The sequence below is a fragment of the Engystomops pustulosus genome, chromosome 1 (genome assembly GCF_040894005.1).
Source record: "Engystomops pustulosus chromosome 1, aEngPut4.maternal, whole genome shotgun sequence".
Classification (NCBI taxonomy): Eukaryota; Metazoa; Chordata; class Amphibia; order Anura; family Leptodactylidae; genus Engystomops; species Engystomops pustulosus.
In genome coordinates this window covers 139,855,573-139,875,822 of record NC_092411.1, presented here as the reverse complement: position 1 = coordinate 139,875,822, position 20,250 = coordinate 139,855,573, and the positions used below count along the sequence as shown (strand labels likewise).

General features: G+C 43.7%; 1 protein-coding gene across 1 annotated transcript; it reads left to right on the top strand.

The window, feature by feature from the left end:
- The first annotated feature begins 8,040 nt into the window (after positions 1 to 8,040).
- TRMO (tRNA methyltransferase O) lies at positions 8,041 to 16,750 on the top strand. The gene is made up of 6 exons (XM_072154582.1): positions 8,041 to 8,258; positions 9,640 to 9,826; positions 10,627 to 10,801; positions 13,724 to 13,881; positions 14,361 to 14,948; positions 16,133 to 16,750. Exons 2-6 carry the CDS (start codon positions 9,745 to 9,747, stop codon positions 16,348 to 16,350), a joined length of 1,221 nt encoding a protein of 406 aa, XP_072010683.1. The 5' UTR covers positions 8,041 to 8,258; positions 9,640 to 9,744; the 3' UTR covers positions 16,351 to 16,750.
- Positions 16,751 to 20,250: the final 3,500 nt, after the last annotated feature.

The following is a 20,250-nucleotide window of genomic DNA, read 5'->3' as shown; positions in this document are numbered from 1 at the left end:
CTCCATATGGCCCATAAATGCATGGTTTGTGGGTTCTTTATTGGACATGGTCCAATACAGATCCAACAAGCTGTGAAGGTAGTGCAACTCCTGATTCAGATGCCTGTAGACTTGAAACAATACTTTCATGAATAAATGACTCTAGGAAGGGGTAAATTCAGAATTTGTTGTAAACCAGGGTAAAAGATGGCATCTCAAAGTCTAGTAGATTCTTCTACAGGTAAAGTAATAAGTGTAGCGATGGCTTAGCTTAATCCCACCTTGCATGTCTCTAATCTGCAGAACAGAAAAAGCCAATTTAAACTAGCTAAACAAACAAAAACTGATGAAGACTAATGTTACAGGGTGATAAATGGGAATTAATGTTGCTTTATGACAATACAGGAAGGTATATAGGGGGAGTTCACACAACAAGATTAGATAATATTGGGTAAGTATTGTGCTGATACAAAAAAAGTGCCTAGTGCTAATACAAAAAGTGCCTAGTGTCGATACAGCTATAACTCAGGCTCAATTACAGCTTACAGTGCTTGTGCTTGTCTACCTGTGAATGCCCATGTAACACTCTATACTACATCAAAGGATAGCAGAGACACATTGTGGTGTTCACAGTATGTAGTATTCACAGTAAACAGAATATATTGCACATACCCATTATCAGAGTCAACCTGCCGTCTATCACAAGATTCTCTAATCTACGCTGAGAGGCTATTGGCTAGGGTCACTTGCAGATACATTACAAAAACATGAGATAAAGAGCTCAACCCTTTAAGAGGGAGCTGCTTTTCCCCCCAGAGAGAAGGGGGACTACCCTTCAAGATCTCTGCTTGAATTTCATGGCCGCTCAACTGTCTCAGGTTCTCACGTGTCAACACTACACTCGATACTCGAGTGCCCCCCGAGTGCAACTATACTCGATGCCCCCCAGATCTTCTGTTATCTTTCTCAGGGCCTACCTTACCATCTCGCCTACACAGGGGCGGACTGCCCATGTAACCCACCGGGAGAAATACTGGTGGGCTGGCTGGGGCCGGTCTTCATTTTTATATATACTCGAGCATAAGCTGGCTTATACTCAGCTAAAAAAAACCAGTAAACTATATACCTTTCCGATGCCCCCACAGGTCCGATACTTCATCCAGTCCCACCGGCAGTGACTGGTCTGAAAGGTGAGTACATAGTTTATTATTTTTATGTGCTGGGCAGGCGTCTGGGGGGGACTTGCTGGCTGTATACTGGGGGGACTTGCTGGCTGTATACTGGGGGGGGAACTGGCTGTATACTGGGGGTAATGGCTGGGTATATACTGGGGGCACTTTCTGGCTGTATACTGGGGGGACTGGCTATATACTGGGGGGAATGGCTGGCTGTATACGGGGGGGACTGCCTGGCTATATACTGGGGGAATTGCTGGCTCTATACTCGGGGATGGCTGGATGTATACAGGGGCTGGTTTGCTATATACTGGGGGGACTGGCTGGCTCTATACTGGGGGGACTGGTTTGCTATATATTGGGGGGACTTGTTTGCTATATACTCGGGGGACTGGCTGGCTCTATCCAGGTGACTGGCTGGCGTTGTTATATGGCATAGTAATAGTAGTAATAGTCATAATATTCCTCTACATAGTTATATTCTTGTGCACAGTGGGAAGTATTATAGTAGTTATATTCTTGTACATAGCATTATTGTATTAATACATCTTGTATTATAGCATTATATTCTTCTATATAGGATGCAGTATTATAATATATTTTACTTAGGGGCAGTATTATTGTATTGTTGTCGTTTTTTTATATATACAAGGCAGTATTGTGTTCTGTTAAAAAATTAGCTTTATTCCTGTACAGTCATGGGCATAAGTTTTGAGAATGACACAAATATTATATTTTCACATGATCTGTTGCCCTCTGGTTTTTATGTGTGTTTGTCAGATGTTTTTTTTATCACATACAGAAATACAAGTGCAATCATATTATGAGTAACAAAAGATTTTATTGACAGTTAGAATAAGTTAATGCAGCAAGTCAATATTTGCAGTGTTGACCCTTCTTCTTCAGGACCTCTACAATTCTCCCTGACAGCTCTCGGTCAATTTCTGGACCAAATCCTGACTGATAGCAGTCCATTCTTGCACAATCGATGCTTGCATTTTGTCACAATTTGTTGGTTTTTGTTTGTCCACCCGTCTCTTGATGATTGACCACAAGTTCTCAATGGGATTAAGATCTGAGGAGTTTTCAGGCCATGGGCCCAAAATCTCTGGGTTTTGTTCCCTGAGCCATTTAGTTATCCCCTTTGCTTTATGGCAAGTTGCTCCATCATGCGATAGATTGTTGACTGAGGTGCAATCTTTCTAGCTGCGATACACTTCTCTGTTAGGCCATCTTTGTGCAGTGCAATGATGACTGCACGTGTTTCTTTAGAGATAACCATGGTTAACAGAAGAGAAGCAATGATGCCAAGCACCAGCCTCCTTTTAAAGTGTCCAGTGGTGTGATTCTTACCTAATCATGACAGATTGATCTCAAGCTCTGTCCTCATCAACACCCACACCTGTGTTAAAGGAGTAATCATTGAAACGATGTTAGCTGCTCCTTTTAAGGCAGGCCTGCAATGAAGTTGAAATGTGTTTTGGGGGAAAAAGTTCATTTTCTAGGCAAATATTGACTTTGTAATTAATTGCTGTTAATCTGATCACTCTTTATAACATTCTGGAGTATATGCAAATTGCCATTATAAAACCTGATGCAGTAGACTTTGTAAAAATAAACGTTTGTATAATTCTCAAAACATATGGCCATGACTGTACAAGGGAGGCAGTATCAGTCTCCTTCTCTGTGCTGTACAGGATGATTAAGACTATCTATCAACAGTTTGTGTGGTATTTGGCAACTCCACCCACATCACATGGTCACGCCTACTTGTTTTGACCCTGCCCACAGAATGGCGCCAGTTTTAGACCGGTGGCACACGTGGCGTTGTGAACCCGGTTTTGGGCTGTTTTTAAGCAGTCCGTAAAAAAAATGCACGTGTTAAAAAACGCATCAGTTTTTGACCACCCGTGTTAATTAAGATAATTGGTAAAAACGGTCAAAAATGGATGCGCTTTTTAAAAGCATGCATTTTTTAACGGACTGCTTAAAAACGGGCCAAAAACGCCACTTGTGTCATCAGCCTAAGGCTGCATTCACACTGCCATAAGTCCCCTCCTCTTTTTCATTTATTCATGTTTTGTCTTCAATCCTGATGAAGCTGATGACCTTTTTTCATGTATTATTGAAGTGGATACAAAAGGTATAGTGAATGCAACTTAAAACATACTTTAAAAATTTGCTCTTCCATTCACTCCCCGTTCCCCATAGACTTTAATGGACTTTCTATTGCACATCCATTATTAATGGCAAAAGCAAGACATAGGATGATTTTTCTACTATCAATAAAGAAATGTATAATGGAACCTGCAGGTGTGAACTTTGTCTAAGGCTACTTTCACACTGATGTATGCTGCCTGGATAAGGGGAGGGATGAGCGCTGCTTACCACTCCCCTCTTCATAGTGAGCTGGTTTGTACATACAGAGAAAGATAGAGCATCCTCTATGTTTTCCCTGATGACGGTGGCAAACGTGTGTGCTCACTGTACCTCGGACAGGGGACATAGACGTCAATGGAGACCGCAAATACGTCCCCAGATTATTTGTGTGAAAGGGGCCTAACTGTAGATGTGTATACGTGCACAGTAGTCCTACCTAAAGGGGTTTTCCCATGAAGGAATGTTAGGCCCTATCCACAACTAGGGGTCCATCGGACCTCAGAGTAATGGAGCAGACGGTCGTGCGTGACCGTTCTCCTCCATTAATCTGTATGGAACGGACGGAGATCGGTGAGTGCCGCGCTCGGCAATTTCTGTCAACTCCATAGAGATTAATGGAGCAGAACAGTTCTACGCGGGTACGATGGACCCCTCATTTTCGCAATCTGCGGGAGTTTCAGCCTCCACTGATCATCAAAGGAAAACCCCTATAAGGTTTAATTCTTTTGATGTTTTTATGATACGCTCAACGGGGCATATTTATCAGGACCTCTGCGCTTATTGCTAGCTTTTGCGATTATTTGCCCCGATCCGCCACCTTCATGCCAGTGGGACATAAAGGGGCGTGAAGGGGGAGCGCGGAGGGCGCGGCCGGCTGGGAGTGGCCCGGCGCGGGGCGTTACTGTCCTCACGCCTGTGCACTCGCTGCTGCCGGCGACTTTTCATACGTGAAAAGTTGCCGGCTGCGTTTTTTTCTGGCGTAGGATAAATGCTGCGCAGCCTCCCGCCCCGATACATCAAGAGAAGGAAGCTTCTTGATGTATCGGGCTGCGAACATGCAGCGGCGGGGCTATCATACGCATACCTCCCAACTTTTGGACAAGAGAAAGAATTGTCACACCCACAAGCATAGTATAATATCAACCTTGACGGTCCCCACATAGTACAGTGCCCCTTACTTTGACCCGTATAATATCCCCTAAAGCAAATCTGCAACATATAAAACCCCTCTTTAAAGGGAACCTACCACCACGAATCTACCTATAAAAGTGGATCGGGTGGTAGGTGGATGTATGGGACGTGAGGATAGCCCTATTTAGAGCTAATCCTCACGTCCCCGCTAGCGTAGTATAAACTTTATTGCCCTAATATGTAAATTCGGCCTCGTTCCCGAGATCGCGCATCCTCGGGCCTGCACTCGGAGCCCGAGGATGCGCGATCTCGGGAACGAGGCCGGAGTTACTGCGCATGCGCAGAACTCCGGCTTCTCGGACGAGGGCGCGCAGCTGCCAGGAGCTGCGCGCCGAAGATCACAGGGTAGGCGGGGAAAGCGGCTACTGGGGCGTGGAGTAGCCGCGCCGTGTAGCCTCGTGTCCGGCTACTCCACGCCCCAGTAGCCGCTTAATTAAATTTACATATTAGGGCAATAAAGTTTATGCTACGCTAGCGGGGACGTGAGGATTAGCTCTAAAAAGGGCTATCCTCACGTCCCATACATCCACCTACCACCCGATCTACCTTTATAGGTAGATTCGTGGTGGTAGGTGCCCTTTAATTTTATCCTCCCTTTACATTTTGTTTTCCACTTTTATTTTTCTCCCCAAACTCACACATAATACTTTCTGTACTCCGACCCCTTCCCCTCCTCATATGGTGTGGTCCCTGTTCTCTATCCTCCTCATTCTGTAGCCTCCTGTCCTCATCTTCCTCCTGTCCTCCATCCTCCTCCTGTAGCCTCCTGTCCTCCATCCTCCTCCTGTAGCCTCCTGTCCTCCAGCCTTCTCCTGTAGCCTCCTGTCCTCCAGCCTCCTTCTGTAACCTCCTCTCCTCCACCCTCCTAATGTAACCTCCTGTCCTCCAGCCTCCTCCTGTCCTCCATCCTCCTCCTGTAGCCTCCTGTCCTCCATCCTCCTCCTGTCCTCTATCCTCCTCCTGTAGCCTCCTGTCCTCCATCCTCCTCCTGTAGCCTCCTGTCCTCCATCCTCCTCCTGTAGCCTCCTGTCCTCCATCCTCCTCCTGTAGCCTCCTGTCCTACATCCTCCTTCTGTAGCTTCCTGTCCTCCATCATCCTCCTGTAGCCTCCTGTCCTCCATCATCCTCCTGTAGCCTCCTGTCCTCCAGCCTCCTCCTGTAGCCTCCTGTCCTCCAGCCTCCTCCTGTAGCCTCCTGTCCTCCAGCCTCCTCCTGTAGCCTCCTGTCTTTCAGCCTTCTCCTTCAGCATCCTCCACCTGTCCTCCAGTCCCACAGTCCCCTCCAGAATCCTCCTGTCCTCCGACCTCTCCCTCAAGCATCCTCCTGTCCTTCAGCCTCCTCCTCCTGTCCTCCAGCATCCTCCTCCTGTCTCCCAGCCTCCTCCTCCTGTCCTCCAGCCTCCCCCTCCTGTCCTCCAGCCTTCACCTCCTGTCCTCCTGTCCCCCAGCCTCCTCAAGCATTTTCCTGTCCTCCAGCCTCCTCCTCCTGTCCTCCAGCCTCCTCCTGTCCCCCAGCCTCCTCAAGCATCCTCCTGTCCTCCAGTATCCTCCTGTCCCCCAGCCTCCTCAAGCATCCTCCTGTCCTCCAGCCTCCTCAAGCATCCTCCTGTCCTCCAGCCTCCATCTGTCCTTCAGCCTCCTCCTCCTGTCCCCCAGCCTCCTCAAGCATCCTCCTGTCCTCCAGCCTCCACCTGTCCTCCAGCATTCCCCTCCTGTCCCCAGCCTCCACCTGTCCTCCAGCATCCTCCGCCTGTCCTCCAGCCTCCATCTGTCCTCCAGCATTCTCCTCCTGTCCCCAGCCTCCACCTGTCCTCCAGCATCCTCCTGCTGTTCCCAGCTTCCACCTGTCCTGCAGCAGCCTCCTCCTGTTCCCCATCAGCCTCCTCCTGTCCCCCAGCCTCCTCCTCCTGAATCCTCCTCCTCCTGCAGCCTCCTCCCTCCTCCTACAGCCTCCACCTGTCCCCCAGCCTCCTCCTCCTGCCCTCCAGCCTACTCAAGCATCCTCCTGTCTTCAGCCTCCACCTGTCCTCCAGCATCCTCCTCCAGTTCCCAGCAGCCTCCTCCTGCTCCCCAGCAGCCTCCTCCTGTCCCTCAGCAGCCTCCTCCTGTCCCTCAGCAGCCTCCTCTTCCTGTCCCCTAGCCTCCTCCTCCTGTCCTCCTGCAGCCTCCTCCCTCCTCCTCCTCCTGTCGTCCAGCCTCCACCTGTCCCCCAGCAGCCTCCACCTGTCCCCCAGCAGCCTCCACCAGTCCCCCAGCCTCCTCCTCCTGTAGCCTCCAGCCCCCCTGTCCTCCTCCTGTAGCCTCCAGCACCCCTGTCCTCCTCCTGTAGCCTCCAGCCCCCCCTGTCCTCCTCCTGTAGCCTCCAGCCCCCCCTGTCCTCCAGCACCCCTGTCCTCCTCCTGTGCCCCAGCCCCCCCTTTCCTCCTCCTGTGCCCCAGCCCCCCCCTTTCCTCCTCCTGTGCCCCAGCCCCCCCCCCTGTCCTTTCTGTAGCCTCCATCCTCCTCCTGGCTCCTCTCCCTGTGGCCGCCTGTCCTCCTCCTGTAGCCTTCAGCCCCCTGTCCTCCTCCTGTAGCCTCCAGCCCCCTGTCCTCCTCCTGTAGCCTCCAGCCCCCCTGTCCCCTCAGGTTCTTACCTGCAGTCGGTCCCCTGGAGTCCGTGGCCCACCGGGGCGGAGCTACCTCCTCACATGATTGGTGCAGACATCATGTGAGGAAGTAGCAGGGGCTGGTCCCGCCTCCTCTCGCCCCCCATGCCTTGGCTGCTCTGCAGCTCTAAACTACGGGGTCTGGAGGAGGCGGGACAAACCTGGAAAAGTGGGTGGGGCCCGCGACATTCTCTCCGCCTCCCGTGGCAGCGTGACAGAGCCCAAAAAACTACTTTCAGGCTGAAAGCAGGATGGTTGGGAGGTATGTCATACGCTGGCCCAATATGTACAAGAAGAGCAGTCGGTGCATACATAGACATATAGGGGGAGATTTATCACAAGTCTCTTAGAGCAGAACTGTTTAGTTGCCCATGGCAACCAATCAGAGCTCAGATTTCATTTCCCCACAGATGTTTATCAAATTAAAGCTGTGCTGTGATTGGTTTCCATAACAGAAAACTTGATGATAAATAACCTCCATAGGGGGAGACATATCATACAGCGGCCAAGCCCCCCAGGAATGGCCATTTAAATCAAGAGGCCGACCCTGCATAGTTTTGTGTGAAAACCAGAAAACAAAAGTTGGCTGCTTTGTCAAAAGGCATGGTCTGGAGATGTGGGCTGTATTACCCTCATGATCTTCCTATGATGGTTGTACTGTTCATCACTATAAAGTTACATAGATTATATATCTTCCTATTAACTTACTGATAATGCTATCATCAGGAGCTTCAAGATGGCTCAGAATTAGATTTAGCATTTTGCATAGTTTTAGTATTATGTTGCATATGCCCTTTGTCTGCCAGGGACAGTGTTATTTCATCTATGGACACCTCACCTCAAAATTCTCAATGCACTTGGGGCAACAAAGAGTTAACTGAGAAGAAAGCTGCGCCCCGCCCCCACATTACGTCTGTTCTGACCTCGGTACTTCCCGCCCCGGCTTCAGCACAGCATATGGCAGCGATGTGTCCTCCCCTCCTCCGGTCATGTGCTCTCACCTGACAGCCGGATACAGGTCTGTGCACATGGAGCGCATTGCTGTGTATATTCTCCTGTAGTACGTACAGCACATGTGCCCAACATCTCACCACGTGACCAAAGCGCAGGTATTTGCTTTCTTACTACACATTGTCATTTGCTTTATGCATCGTATAGAGACAGTTTTATCAAATAGGTGACCCCAAAGTTACTGCCTAGATACAGAACTAAGCTGACTGCTGTTCTGCTGCACATTTTATTTCTAGAGATGCAATGGAGTCTTTTATGTTGTCCATTGTTATGATCCGATAATGCAGTGGTTCTCAACCTTTCTAACTCTGCAACCCTTTACAGGTCCTCATGTCGTGGTGACCCCCAACCATAAAATTACTTACGCAGCTACTGCATAACTGTTTTTTGCTAGTCACAGTGATTCCCTCCCAGTAGCCACAGTAATGCCCCTAGAAGTCGCAGTGGCTCCACTGGCCGGCAGTTACAGCGGCCCACAGGAGCCCATGGCAGTCGCGTGGCCCCCGGCTCCAGAGCCCAGCTTCCCGTCCGGCATTCACGGCGCCCGGGTCAGTGTGTTAAAGTCCCCTAAACACAAACATTCCCAATACATATCTAATAAAGTAAAAAAAAAAATAAAAATCAACAGAAAAACACATATTTGGTATCGCCACATCCGTAACAATCAGTACAATAACTCAGTAAAATTATTGGACCCGCTTGGTGAGCGCCGTAAAAACGAAACCCAAAAAAATTTACATTTCTCATTAAATCCCTTCACAAAAATGTTCTAAAAAGTGATCAAAAAAAGTTATGTACGCCAAAATGGTATCACTGAAAGGGACAACTAAACACGCAAAAAATAAGCCCTAAACCAGCTCTGTCAACCAAAAAAATATTAGCATTATATCTCCGTAAAGATGGCGATACGAAAATAAATGAGATTTTCTCTGTATTATTTTTCTTCAGTTAAATTGTAAAAATATATTTTAAAAAACTATATAAATGAGGTATCACCATAACCGTAGTGATCCATAGAATAAAGATAATATGTTATTTTTATGGTAAGGTGAATGGCCCCAAAAAGATACAAGAAGAAAGGAAACCAAAATTTACGATTTTTTTTCCTACATACATTTAACAGCTAATAAAATCTCATTAATTAATAAGTGCAACACATACCACCAAAATGTTTCAACTAGCATGAAGTACCAAGTTTCACGAGAAAACAATTTCAAAATCACTTGGATATGTTAAAGCGTTCCGAAGTTATAACCACTTATAGTGACACAGGGCAGATTTGATAAAAATGGGCCGTGTAAGGAAGGTGAAAAGTGGCTTCGGCATTAAGGGGTTAAGCCTGAAACATTGCCTATCATTGAACCGTACAGTAAAATCTTCATTACTTTGTTACCATTGTAAGATGCATAAGTGTTAAGCAGTAGTATGCAGCAAATATTAATAAAACACTACCTGACTTAATCTCATTATGTTTACTAGATTGTCGACTCCTACCATTGGATACTTGATGTATTAGTGTGGTGTTGCTATTGAACGTACAGCCCTGCAGTGGTGACACACACTGCCTCTTTCACAAGGCCGTGTATGAAAAAAATGGAGTCCACAGTGTGCATGGGAAGAGAGCAGAAGAAGGATACAGAGCCTGCGATTTGTTCTCTTGAGACAGGTATTTAGTCAGAGACTGTTTGGGAGCATTTTTTTTTTTCTTTTATCTTTCTTATATTTGCTTTACTTTTTGAGGTGGCCTTTGCAGATTTGTGCAAAATTTTGTAACCTTTCCACACTTAAAATATAAACTGAGCAGTCTCCATTCCGACTCCCTGAGCCTGCGCCAGGTCAGCAACAGGTCAGTGCGCACGATCGGTGCACAAATTATGAAGTCGTTACTGACATAGTTTGTGCGTCAGTCGTGCACACTGACCTGGAGCTGGCGCCAGTGCACATAAAGTAAGTGGAGGACGGACCGGGGTGTTGGAAAAATGAGTACCCCAGTACTCTGCCTGTATTTGCACCTAAATTTGTAACCTTTTGAAAAGTTCAAACGTAAAAAAAAAAAAAAAAAAAGTGAAATGGGATGGCTCACCTCTTTAAATTTGGCGCAATCGGCAAATGCAACAGTTATGAATACTGAAATTTGATGCACTGTAGTGATGCATCCACTTTTTGACTTTTTTTTACACAAAAAAACACTGCTTTTTTCACACCACTAAAGCCAACAGTGATATCATTTCTGCTGCTAATGAATCCCATGTCCACAGTCTAAGCACATGTACAAATTTTTCCTATGGAAATTTAAATTGAAAAAAGTTACCAACAATTTGGACTTTTTTGGTAAACAGATGTTAATGCGACCTCTGCTCATGCATATACTTGTAGAAAATATATAGCTGCTTTCTCTCTGTTGTCTGTGATCTAGACCTTCAACATCACGGATTAAAGACTATTTTATCATTTGCTTTTTAACAGGTCAGGTGTTTACACAACCAATTGGATACATTGAATCCTGCTTTACTGGGAAAAATGGGACCCCCAGGCAGCCTTCTATTTGCAGTCTGTCTCGTGGCCGTTTGAAGATTAGCAAAAAGGTTTTTAATAACCCTACACATTCTCTTGTGGGTCTGCATCAATTTTCCCATGTATGGTGAGTTATTAAAGAAATCCTAAAATACTGTACCTTTTGAAAAAAAAAAAAGTTAATACGTATAACTCTGTAGGTAAAACACAATTCCGAATTTAAATTGGCTTTCCGGAGTAAATGCTCCATTACACATTACATGTATTTACACAATGTAGATCTTGTAGCATTGGGCTACGTTCACACACATGTATGGGGGACGTACACTGACCGGCCACTTTATTAGGTACACCATGCTAGTAACGGGTTGGACCCCCTTTTGCCTTCAGAACTGCCTCAATTCTTCGTGGCATAGATTCAACAAGGTGCTGGAAGCATTCCTCAGAGATTTTGGTCCATATTGACATGATGGCATCACACAGTTGCCGCAGATTTGTCAGCTGCACATCCATGATGCGAATCTCCCGTTCCACCACATCCCAAAGATGCTCTATTGGATTGAGATCTGGTGACTGTGGAGGCCATTTGAGTACAGGGAACTCATTGTCATGTTCAAGAAAGCAGTCTGAGATGATTCCAGCTTTATGACATGGCGCATTATCCTGCTGAAAGTAGCCATCAGATGTTGGGTACATTGTGGTCATAAAGGGATGGACATGGTCAGCAACAATACTCAGGTAGGCTGTGGTGTTGCAACAATGCTCAATTGGTACCAAGGGGCCCAAAGAGTGGCAAGAAAATATTCCCCACACCATGACACCACCACCACCAGCCTCAACCGTTGATAAAAGGCAGGATGGATCCATGCTTTCATGTTGTTGACGCCAAATTCTGACCCTACCATCCGAATGTCGCAGCAGAAATCGAGACTCATCAGACCAGGCAACGTTTTTCCAATCTTCTACTGTCCAATTTCGATGAGCTTGTGCAAATTGTAGCCTCAGTTTCCTGTTCTTAGCTGAAAGGAGTGGCACCCGGTGTGGTCTTCTGCTGCTGTAGCCCATCTGCCTCAAAGTTTGACGTACTGTGCGTTCAGAGATGCTCTTCTGCCTACCTTGGTTGTAACGGGTGGCGATTTGAGTCACTGTTGCCTTTCTATCAGCTCGAACCAGTCTGCCCATTCTCCTCTGGCATCAACAAGGCATTTCCGCCCACAGAACTGCCGCTCACTGGATGTTTTTTTTTTTTCGGACCATTCTCTGTAAACCCTAGAGATGGTTGTGCGTGAAAATCCCAGTAGATCAGCAGTTTCTGAAATACTCAGCCCAGCCCTTCTGGCACCAACAACCATGCCACGTTCAAAGGCACTCAAATCACCTTTCTTCCCCATACTGATGCTCGGTTTAAACTGCAGGAGATTGTCTTGACCATGTCTACATGCCTAAATGCACTGAGTTGCCACCATGTGATTGGCTGATTAGAAATTAATTGTTAACGAGCAGTTGGACAGGTGTACCTAATAAAGTGGCCGGCTCACGGCATCATACAGGAAGTTACGGTGTGGCATTGCACCGCTCCGTAGCCCGGAGAAAGATGGTACATTTCCTATCTTTCTGCGTGATACGTTGCCGAGCACTGTATATTCCTATGGAGAGGGGCGGAGGTGAGCTGCGCTCATCCCCTGCTCCTCTCCGCAGCACCGATGTATGCCCACTTTACTACGGTACGGCGGGCATATACATCGTGTGCATGTAGCCTAACTCTGAACAAACCTGGATGAAATCTATGACCTTACCAAAATAATAGGCAGGTCAGTTAAATTGAATCAATTTTTAGACATATTTGCAACAAAATCTGACATGCATAATATAACATTATGGTATCAAATCAGTAATAAGCACTGGTATTTTTATGTTTTAAATGCCAAGATCTAGCTGCTAGCACCTCCAACTTATAACTCAGGTTCTGGTATAGAACATAAGCAACACAAAATCACTAACATAAGCCAGTTCTAGAACACCCATACTAATGCTAATGAACCTGAGGGGCTCTGGTGGGTGTTTCGGGTCTCCCTTCCCCCTACACTTCCTGCTGCTGCTAGATTACACAGGCAGAGGGAGGAGGGAGAGAGCAGGGGAGAGCAGCATTGTAACAACAAGTGAACAGACATCATTGAGGGGTTCTGGAAATACCCACAAGATCCTATTAGGCTCATTAGCATAATTTTAAGTTGATTTTAGAAGTGAGGAGGCCTTGGATAACAAATATAAGAAGATAACCACAGGCACAGTGCCTGGATCTATGAGTAAGGGTCCCTGGTTTATCATGATGGATTCTGTTGGTAGATTTCTTTTAAGGAGAACTAATGTTCCTCCTTTCATTCCTTGAGTAGCATGTTGTACCATTCTTTTCAGAATCAAAAAAGTGGAGTGGCCTAAGTGAAATTAAATTAAAACTAGATGTACAATTGGTTCAATGTATTATTTGCAAACCACAATTATTATTATTTATTATGCTATTTCTTAGTGTTTGCTATAGTGGGTGGCTACAGTGTTGATTGTCTGTGGCAAAATTAATCGAAGCACATTCTATATGGTTCTGTTTGCTCAGTAGCCTGTACAGTTTTATCTAACTTGCAAGCCAGTGAGTGGCTTTCCACTGGACTCTGTGGTCCCTATATTATTGCTGCCGATATGCTACCTCTTATTAATTTACAAATGCTAAGTGGACAGACCCTAAAACATAATACCTAGACCTCTTCAACATGCTTCACTGGTACCTGAGGTCAGAAGCTACATGTGTCTTCTATCTTAGAAGTTTATGGAGAACCTGAGTTGCATGCATGGACCATGCTATTACTACACCACTGCAGCTGACCATAAAGCTATGGTAGCTATACCATAAATGCCCAAATACCACATTAATATCATTTGATTTAGTTGAATGGATCAAAAGTCCCCTCCACAGTGATTTATCAATCGAAAATGCGTGTTCTATTTTGTTTTTGACAATAATGTTATGTTTTTGGTTTTGTTTTTTTTTTTTTAGGATTTTGTTCATTTTTCATAAGAATGGGCATTTGAGCTGCAAGGCTAAAGTCCAGCCACCGAGACTTAACGGAGCCAAGACTGGAGTATTCTCTACTAGAAGTCCCCATCGGCCCAATGCAATTGGCCTTACACTGGCTAAACTGGATAAGGTAGAAGGTAATGTTCATCTACATTACAGTTTTATAAGTTTTATATCTTTGTATGGTGGCAAGATTTAGGGTAATATAAAGTCACATTGTTACATTCACTCCAATCTTTCACTAAGGAAATGAAAAATCTGTAGAAGATTATAAAGTTTAGGTGCCGTGCACCAAGTTTTTGTCCTATTGGATTTGCGGTTTTTCTAACAGGGAACTTTACTTTAATTTGTCATTTGTCTTTTCCTACCCCAACAGTAAGAGGAGGGAGGGGTGGGGCTACACTAAAGAATGACGTTGGAGTTGGAAAGGCCATCAAATATCTGGTCCATGTGAGTTTATCACATCACTCCCCAATGATCAGCTTTTCACAGCGTCGATCTCGTGATTTCTTCTTTCACTTCACTTGCTTGGGGTGCTGGTTCCATGGGTCACATAGCCAGTTTACAGATCATGTTTTAATGTTCATTCCATGTAAAGCTGTTTTCTTTTTCTCAGGTGACACTTTGTATTTGTCTGGAATTGATATAATACAAGGAACGCCAGTTCTTGACATAAAGCCTTATATTGCTGAATATGATTCACCACGACTTGCTGTTTCACCAAAGGAGAATGTACAAGAGAAAACTTTCCAGGAAGATGGAGATTCTTATAACACTGTGTTGCAGGCAAAGGATCGTGAACAATGCATAGAAAGATCTATCCAGGATAACAATATACCCTTCTTGGACAAAAATGATAAATCTGAAAAACATGACAGATCTAGCATAAAGCAGGAGATATTACAGGATCTGAAGCAAGAGCTGGCCATAGAGACTGCTGGTGAATCAAATCTTGTTGAAGATTGTTGTACCTTGCAGAGGTTTTCTTCCAACCACCTTGTTGAGAACATTGAGACGCTGAAACTTAGTCAAGACTCTCCTTCTAATGAAACTTCAAAACTAAATGAAACCAAAGAAAAACCGTGCACTTCTGACAGTTTTGAGGCAAAATGGGTAACTGAGTCACCTGTGCCCAGTTTGGCAGTTAGATTTACGACCTATGCTGAAAGAGAATTGCGACAGTTCAAAGCGCAACATGAATCCGGTATGAAGTGATTGTGTTATTCTGTAATGCAGAAGTATTATAGGGGTTGCCTTCGACATATAAAAAAACAGGTATGTGGCGGGGGGCTGCTTAAAAAAATAAACATGTACTTACTTCCTTGGTCTGCTGGTGTCTCATGCCATACTCGCTCTGTGCCTTGCCTTGTTTCTTTACATGGGGCACGGAAGCTGCGCTCAGACCAGCGCCTGATACATCTACAGGACAGGATGGGTGGGCTTGCCCCCTCCCCCCACCGCATACCTGTTTTTTATATGTCTCGGACAACCCCTTCAATAGATTTTGATCAGGAAGGAAGTACTAAAATATATATCCAAAACACTTTTTCCGGTGGATGGAGCCTTAAAGGGGTTTGACCATAAAAGAAAACTCTCAAATTTCAATCCCCTAGTGACGTTTACACAATAAAGATCATGTTTTTTTAACCCCTAATATGTGTGGGCAGGGACTCCCTAAGCAAATACATTGTGATTCCCTCTAGTTCTGTGTGCTGACAATGTGGTTAGATTATTAGGGTACAGGTTTATATACACTTTCATTTAACTTGTGGACATTTTACTAGCATCTGACACATAGAGAGATGAGACAGATCAGAGATGATGAGATGCATATTACACATGACATTCTCAGCTCTGCTATAACAGCCATGACATACACTATTGACCCTGCTATATGCCTCCCTCCCCTGGATAAAGACTTCATCTGCCTGTAGCTTTTAGCTGTACTCTCCACACAATGTGTTGCTTGCTGGCAGGAAGTTTCTGTGTGAGATCGTAATGCAAGGGTGGGGGCTGGAGTGAAGAGAGCAGCGCAGCGTCAGACAGGAGAACAATATGTCTACTGACCCTAAAGTCAGAAGAATCCAGGGGCAACCGAAATTGTGTACACCAGTACTGATAGAGACAGGTTGCAGTTATATCTGTGAAATGCTGTATTTTTGTTAATAACAGTGAGTTGGAGAATGTGTAATCCTGAGTTTATTTTAGAATCTTCAACACATCACACTCGAGAGTGTGGAAGGGGCCTAAATCTTCCCCAATAATTGTAATTTATAGAAATAGAATCTTTGGAATTTCTCAGTTTTTATCGAACATGCACCCACCTGTTTTTTGTCAGTAATTTAAACAAATATAAAGTTCTTTAAACTGACATTGTTTTTTCTTTAGGGGAACCGTCATTCCACTTCCTTCAGTCTTTTGAGGAGGCAAAATATGCAATAACTGAAGTTCTGTCAGCTGACCCTCGATCAGTCTACAGAAGAAACCATTGTCTGGATCGTCTCTTTTATTTTTGTCTTGATACCATTCACATTACCTGTTGGTTTGGAGATGGATTTGCAGAAGTACTGAAAATACAACCTGTTGCAGAACAGTCTAAGGCTTGATTTTAATAGATTATTGGGAACAACCACCCTTTTTTAACATTGGTACATTTTGGAACTTAGCTTTTACTCTATGAATTTTCCTAATGGACAAATGATGTTCTTCACTTTAACCCCTTTTAGACCGAGGGTCATTGGTACTTTGATACCCAGGTGAATATTTTCAGTTTTGTTCAGCTTTTCTTTAATTGACAATATCTTTAGAAACGCTTCAAATATCATAAGTTTTTTAGTTTTGTTTTATTTTCCTTGACTTGTGAAACTTTAATGTAATATAGAATACATTTGTTAATAACATTTTCTTATAGAATTGGCAATATGCTTTTTTGTTATTTTTTGCATTACAATATATTTGATAAGCTGTAAAATTGTATAAACCTTTACTAAAATATATTTATAAATATTTCCAGTGTCAATTAATCACCATTTTCAGAGGTACAGGGTGCATGTGCCTATGCAAAGTGTCTTCTGCATTTTATCTTCAGCTTACAGCCTGGCGAGTGGCTCATTTCAAATGGTCACATCTCCTGGCACCTAGAAACAATTCTGGTGTCCAACTGAAGCAGAGATATCCACTGTTAAATATTACAATCCGGAATTGAGATCTGTAATTAAAGCTCAATTTTTTTTAATGCAAATGTAATAGTGGATATCCTGAAACACAATGTCCAGCTGGATATCCTGGTATGATATTAACAGGGAGATTCTGCACTTTAATAGGACCCAAAATTGTGCTTTTAGGTCACACAGTTTAGGAAATATGACTGATTAAATTGGGACACTTTAGGAGGATGGTGTTTGATCTCTTTCATAGCACCTACTGTGGGGGGTAGTGGAGAAACTTAAGGCGATGGCCCTTTTAAGGGCAAATGCACATGACTGCTCAGCATACAACTGAAAGTCAACCATTTTTTTAAATGAATCACTCAGTTCATGTAGATATATGAAAAAAAGCTGAAAACTGATACAAATTGTTCAATAAAACATCTGTCAAAAAATCTATCAAAATCATCTATTAAAAACCATCAAAATCCATTATGATAAACCAAGGACACTTACTCATACATCCAGGACTGTGATTGTGGTAATCTTATATTTGTTATCCATGGCTTCTTTCCTTCTAAAATAAACTTTTACAATAATGCTTATGAGCCTTAGGGGTTCTGGAGGGTGTTTCCAGAGCCCCTTAGTGCTGTAGCTTCACAGTCTGTTGCAATGAGCAGAGCAGGTCACCCCTCCACCTGCACTTCCTGCTTCTCCCAGATTACATAGGCAGAGGAAGCAGGGAGAAAGCAGAACATATCGCACCTAAATACCTGCTTTGCTCAGTGTAACTGCAAGTAGAAAGACCTCACTGAGAGGCACTGGAAACGCCCAACAGAGCCCTTCGGGAGCATTTGCATTATTTAAAAGTTGATTTTAGAAGGAAGGAGGCCATGGACATCAAATATGTGCCTTGATCTGTGAGTACGTGCCCCTGTTTTATAATGCTTGATTTTGGTAGATTTTCTTTAACCCCTTGCTAAAGAAAATGTACCTCCAAGTTGGCGGGTGATTTCATCCCGCACTGCCAACACTGTGACAACTGTCAATGATGAGAGCAGTGCCGGAGCCTGGCTGTATGCGATCGCAACAATCCCAGCTGTTTAACCCTTAAGGCGGCGTAGTCAAACATGAACGCGGCATCTATAGTGTTTCCGGTGCTAAACCCCCCCCCCCCTGCACGCCCGAGCCGATGAAGGACCCCAGTGCTGCCTACGGCACAATAACAGGTTCTGGACAGGACCTGCCACTGTACTTGTCAGCCTATACACAATCCATTATCATATTAATGAGGAAATTCTCCTGTTTAATATTACACCATGAATTGTGTTTGTAGGTGCCAGTGTTCAGGAGATATAGCTGAATTTGGCTACTGTCATGACGTTTATAAACGTCCTTTCTGCACGGGACATGTGCAATTAGGACATATATAGCCGTATGGCAGTCATGAAGGGGTTAACAAGGGATGTTTTGAATAGTTTGTGGGGTGCTATTTAAAAATGTGGTGGGAGTTTCTAATAAATAGAACGTCTATAAATATGAATAGGCCTCTAAAATAATTGAATCTAACATTTTCTTACAAATGGAACAGTAATTTTTCATATTTTTAAGCCTAACATATAGAAATCAAAATTTTCACCAATTTTTTTTTTGTAAATAAATGCAAAACATTTCAACCAAAATATACCATTTAAGGTGAAGTGCAATATGTCATGAAAAAACAATCTTAAAGGTTAAAGCGTTCTAAAGTTAGTCACATTTAGTGACACATGGCAGATTTGAAAAATCGGTCTGGGTCCTTAAGTGGTTAACATTTTGTTTTTCATGGGTGATTTTATTTATTTTTTTGTTGTGTGCAGATTTCCCATGAAAAAAATAAAGTTATAAAATTCCTGAGTGTGGGAGCGTGGGGTGGTCTCTTTAGGCAGACACTTCATGAGCCTTCTAGTGCTGTGAGATGCTCTGCTTAGATTATCAGGGTCCAGGGTTTATCTACACTTTTAGCTTCTGAACATTCTACTAGTATCTGGCACATAGAAAAAGAGAGATGAGACAGATGAGAGATGATGATATCCATGAGATGGATATAACACACAATGACACACTTCAGTTCTGCTACATCTAAACAATAACAAACATTGTTAACTCTGCTATAACTACTCCACCTGCTATAAAGATCTGATCTGTAGTTTGGAAACTGCTGTTTGCCAACAGGAAGTACCAGTGAGGGTCGGTGTGAGCTCGTCTTGGAATGTAGGGGGGAGGGGCCAATGCAGAGAGAGACCGCAGCAAGCAGATAGGAGAAGATATTCATGAGAAGCTTCTGCCCTGCCTGATTCTAAGTCCGTTTACAGTCGATTCACAGGGTAACTGAAATTGTATGCAACAGGACTGATAGAAACAGGTTGATATTATACCTGTGAAATGTTTTTCTGTAAACTATATTTCTGTTTCTGAGAATGTGTTATTTTGTTATCCTGAGTATATTTAAGAATCTGGTCTTCCTTTAAAGCATCTCATCACAGTTCAGCTTAAATGAGTTTTTATGACCCCCCAGGAGAACAGACTTTAATGGTTAAAAAAAATGGAAAAGAAGCTCCAAATAGTAATTTTAATATAGAATGATAACACAACATTCCTTAAAAATTTCTGCTGTGAAGTGTTCAATATGAAATTCAGGGCAACACAAATGAGGATTACAGAAAGACTCAAAGAATGTGTTTTAGCTTTGATTTGCATTTACTTTTTAGATTATTTATATATTGATTGGAATAAAAAGTGCATTTGATTTTACATTTTCGATTGTTTCTCTGTTTTGAAATGGTTACAAATATGCTCCTGAAATGGTATGTTCTATTACAATACTACAAAATAAGAATGTGTTCAGACATGGGGCTCATTCAGACGGCCGCCATTGTGGGCAGATCACAGCCACAACAGAAATCTATGGCTTCCGGGCACACTTTGTCTCTGAGTATAGGGCATATCTTATTATTGCCAGATTTGTGGATGCTTGTCTGCCTATGAAGGGCAGCTTTTGCAAAAATTGGAAGAGGATGACAGAGAAGCAAATTTTACCTTTTGTAAAAAAGTGATTTTACAATAAAGATTAAATAGCTGAAAAAAATAAATTAATACTCGGTATAACCATAGTCGCACCAACCAATAGAACACAGACATCTTGCTGCTTAGTGGACACTGCAACATTTCTTATGTAAAAAGACAACAACTGTATTGCAGTTTGCCTCCCAATTAAGGGTTAATAAAGTGTAATCAATGAGATATAGTGCCATCTGAAAAGGTCCTGCTAAAAATAAGTACTAATATGGCTACATTGCTAAAAATAAAAGGTATCGCCCT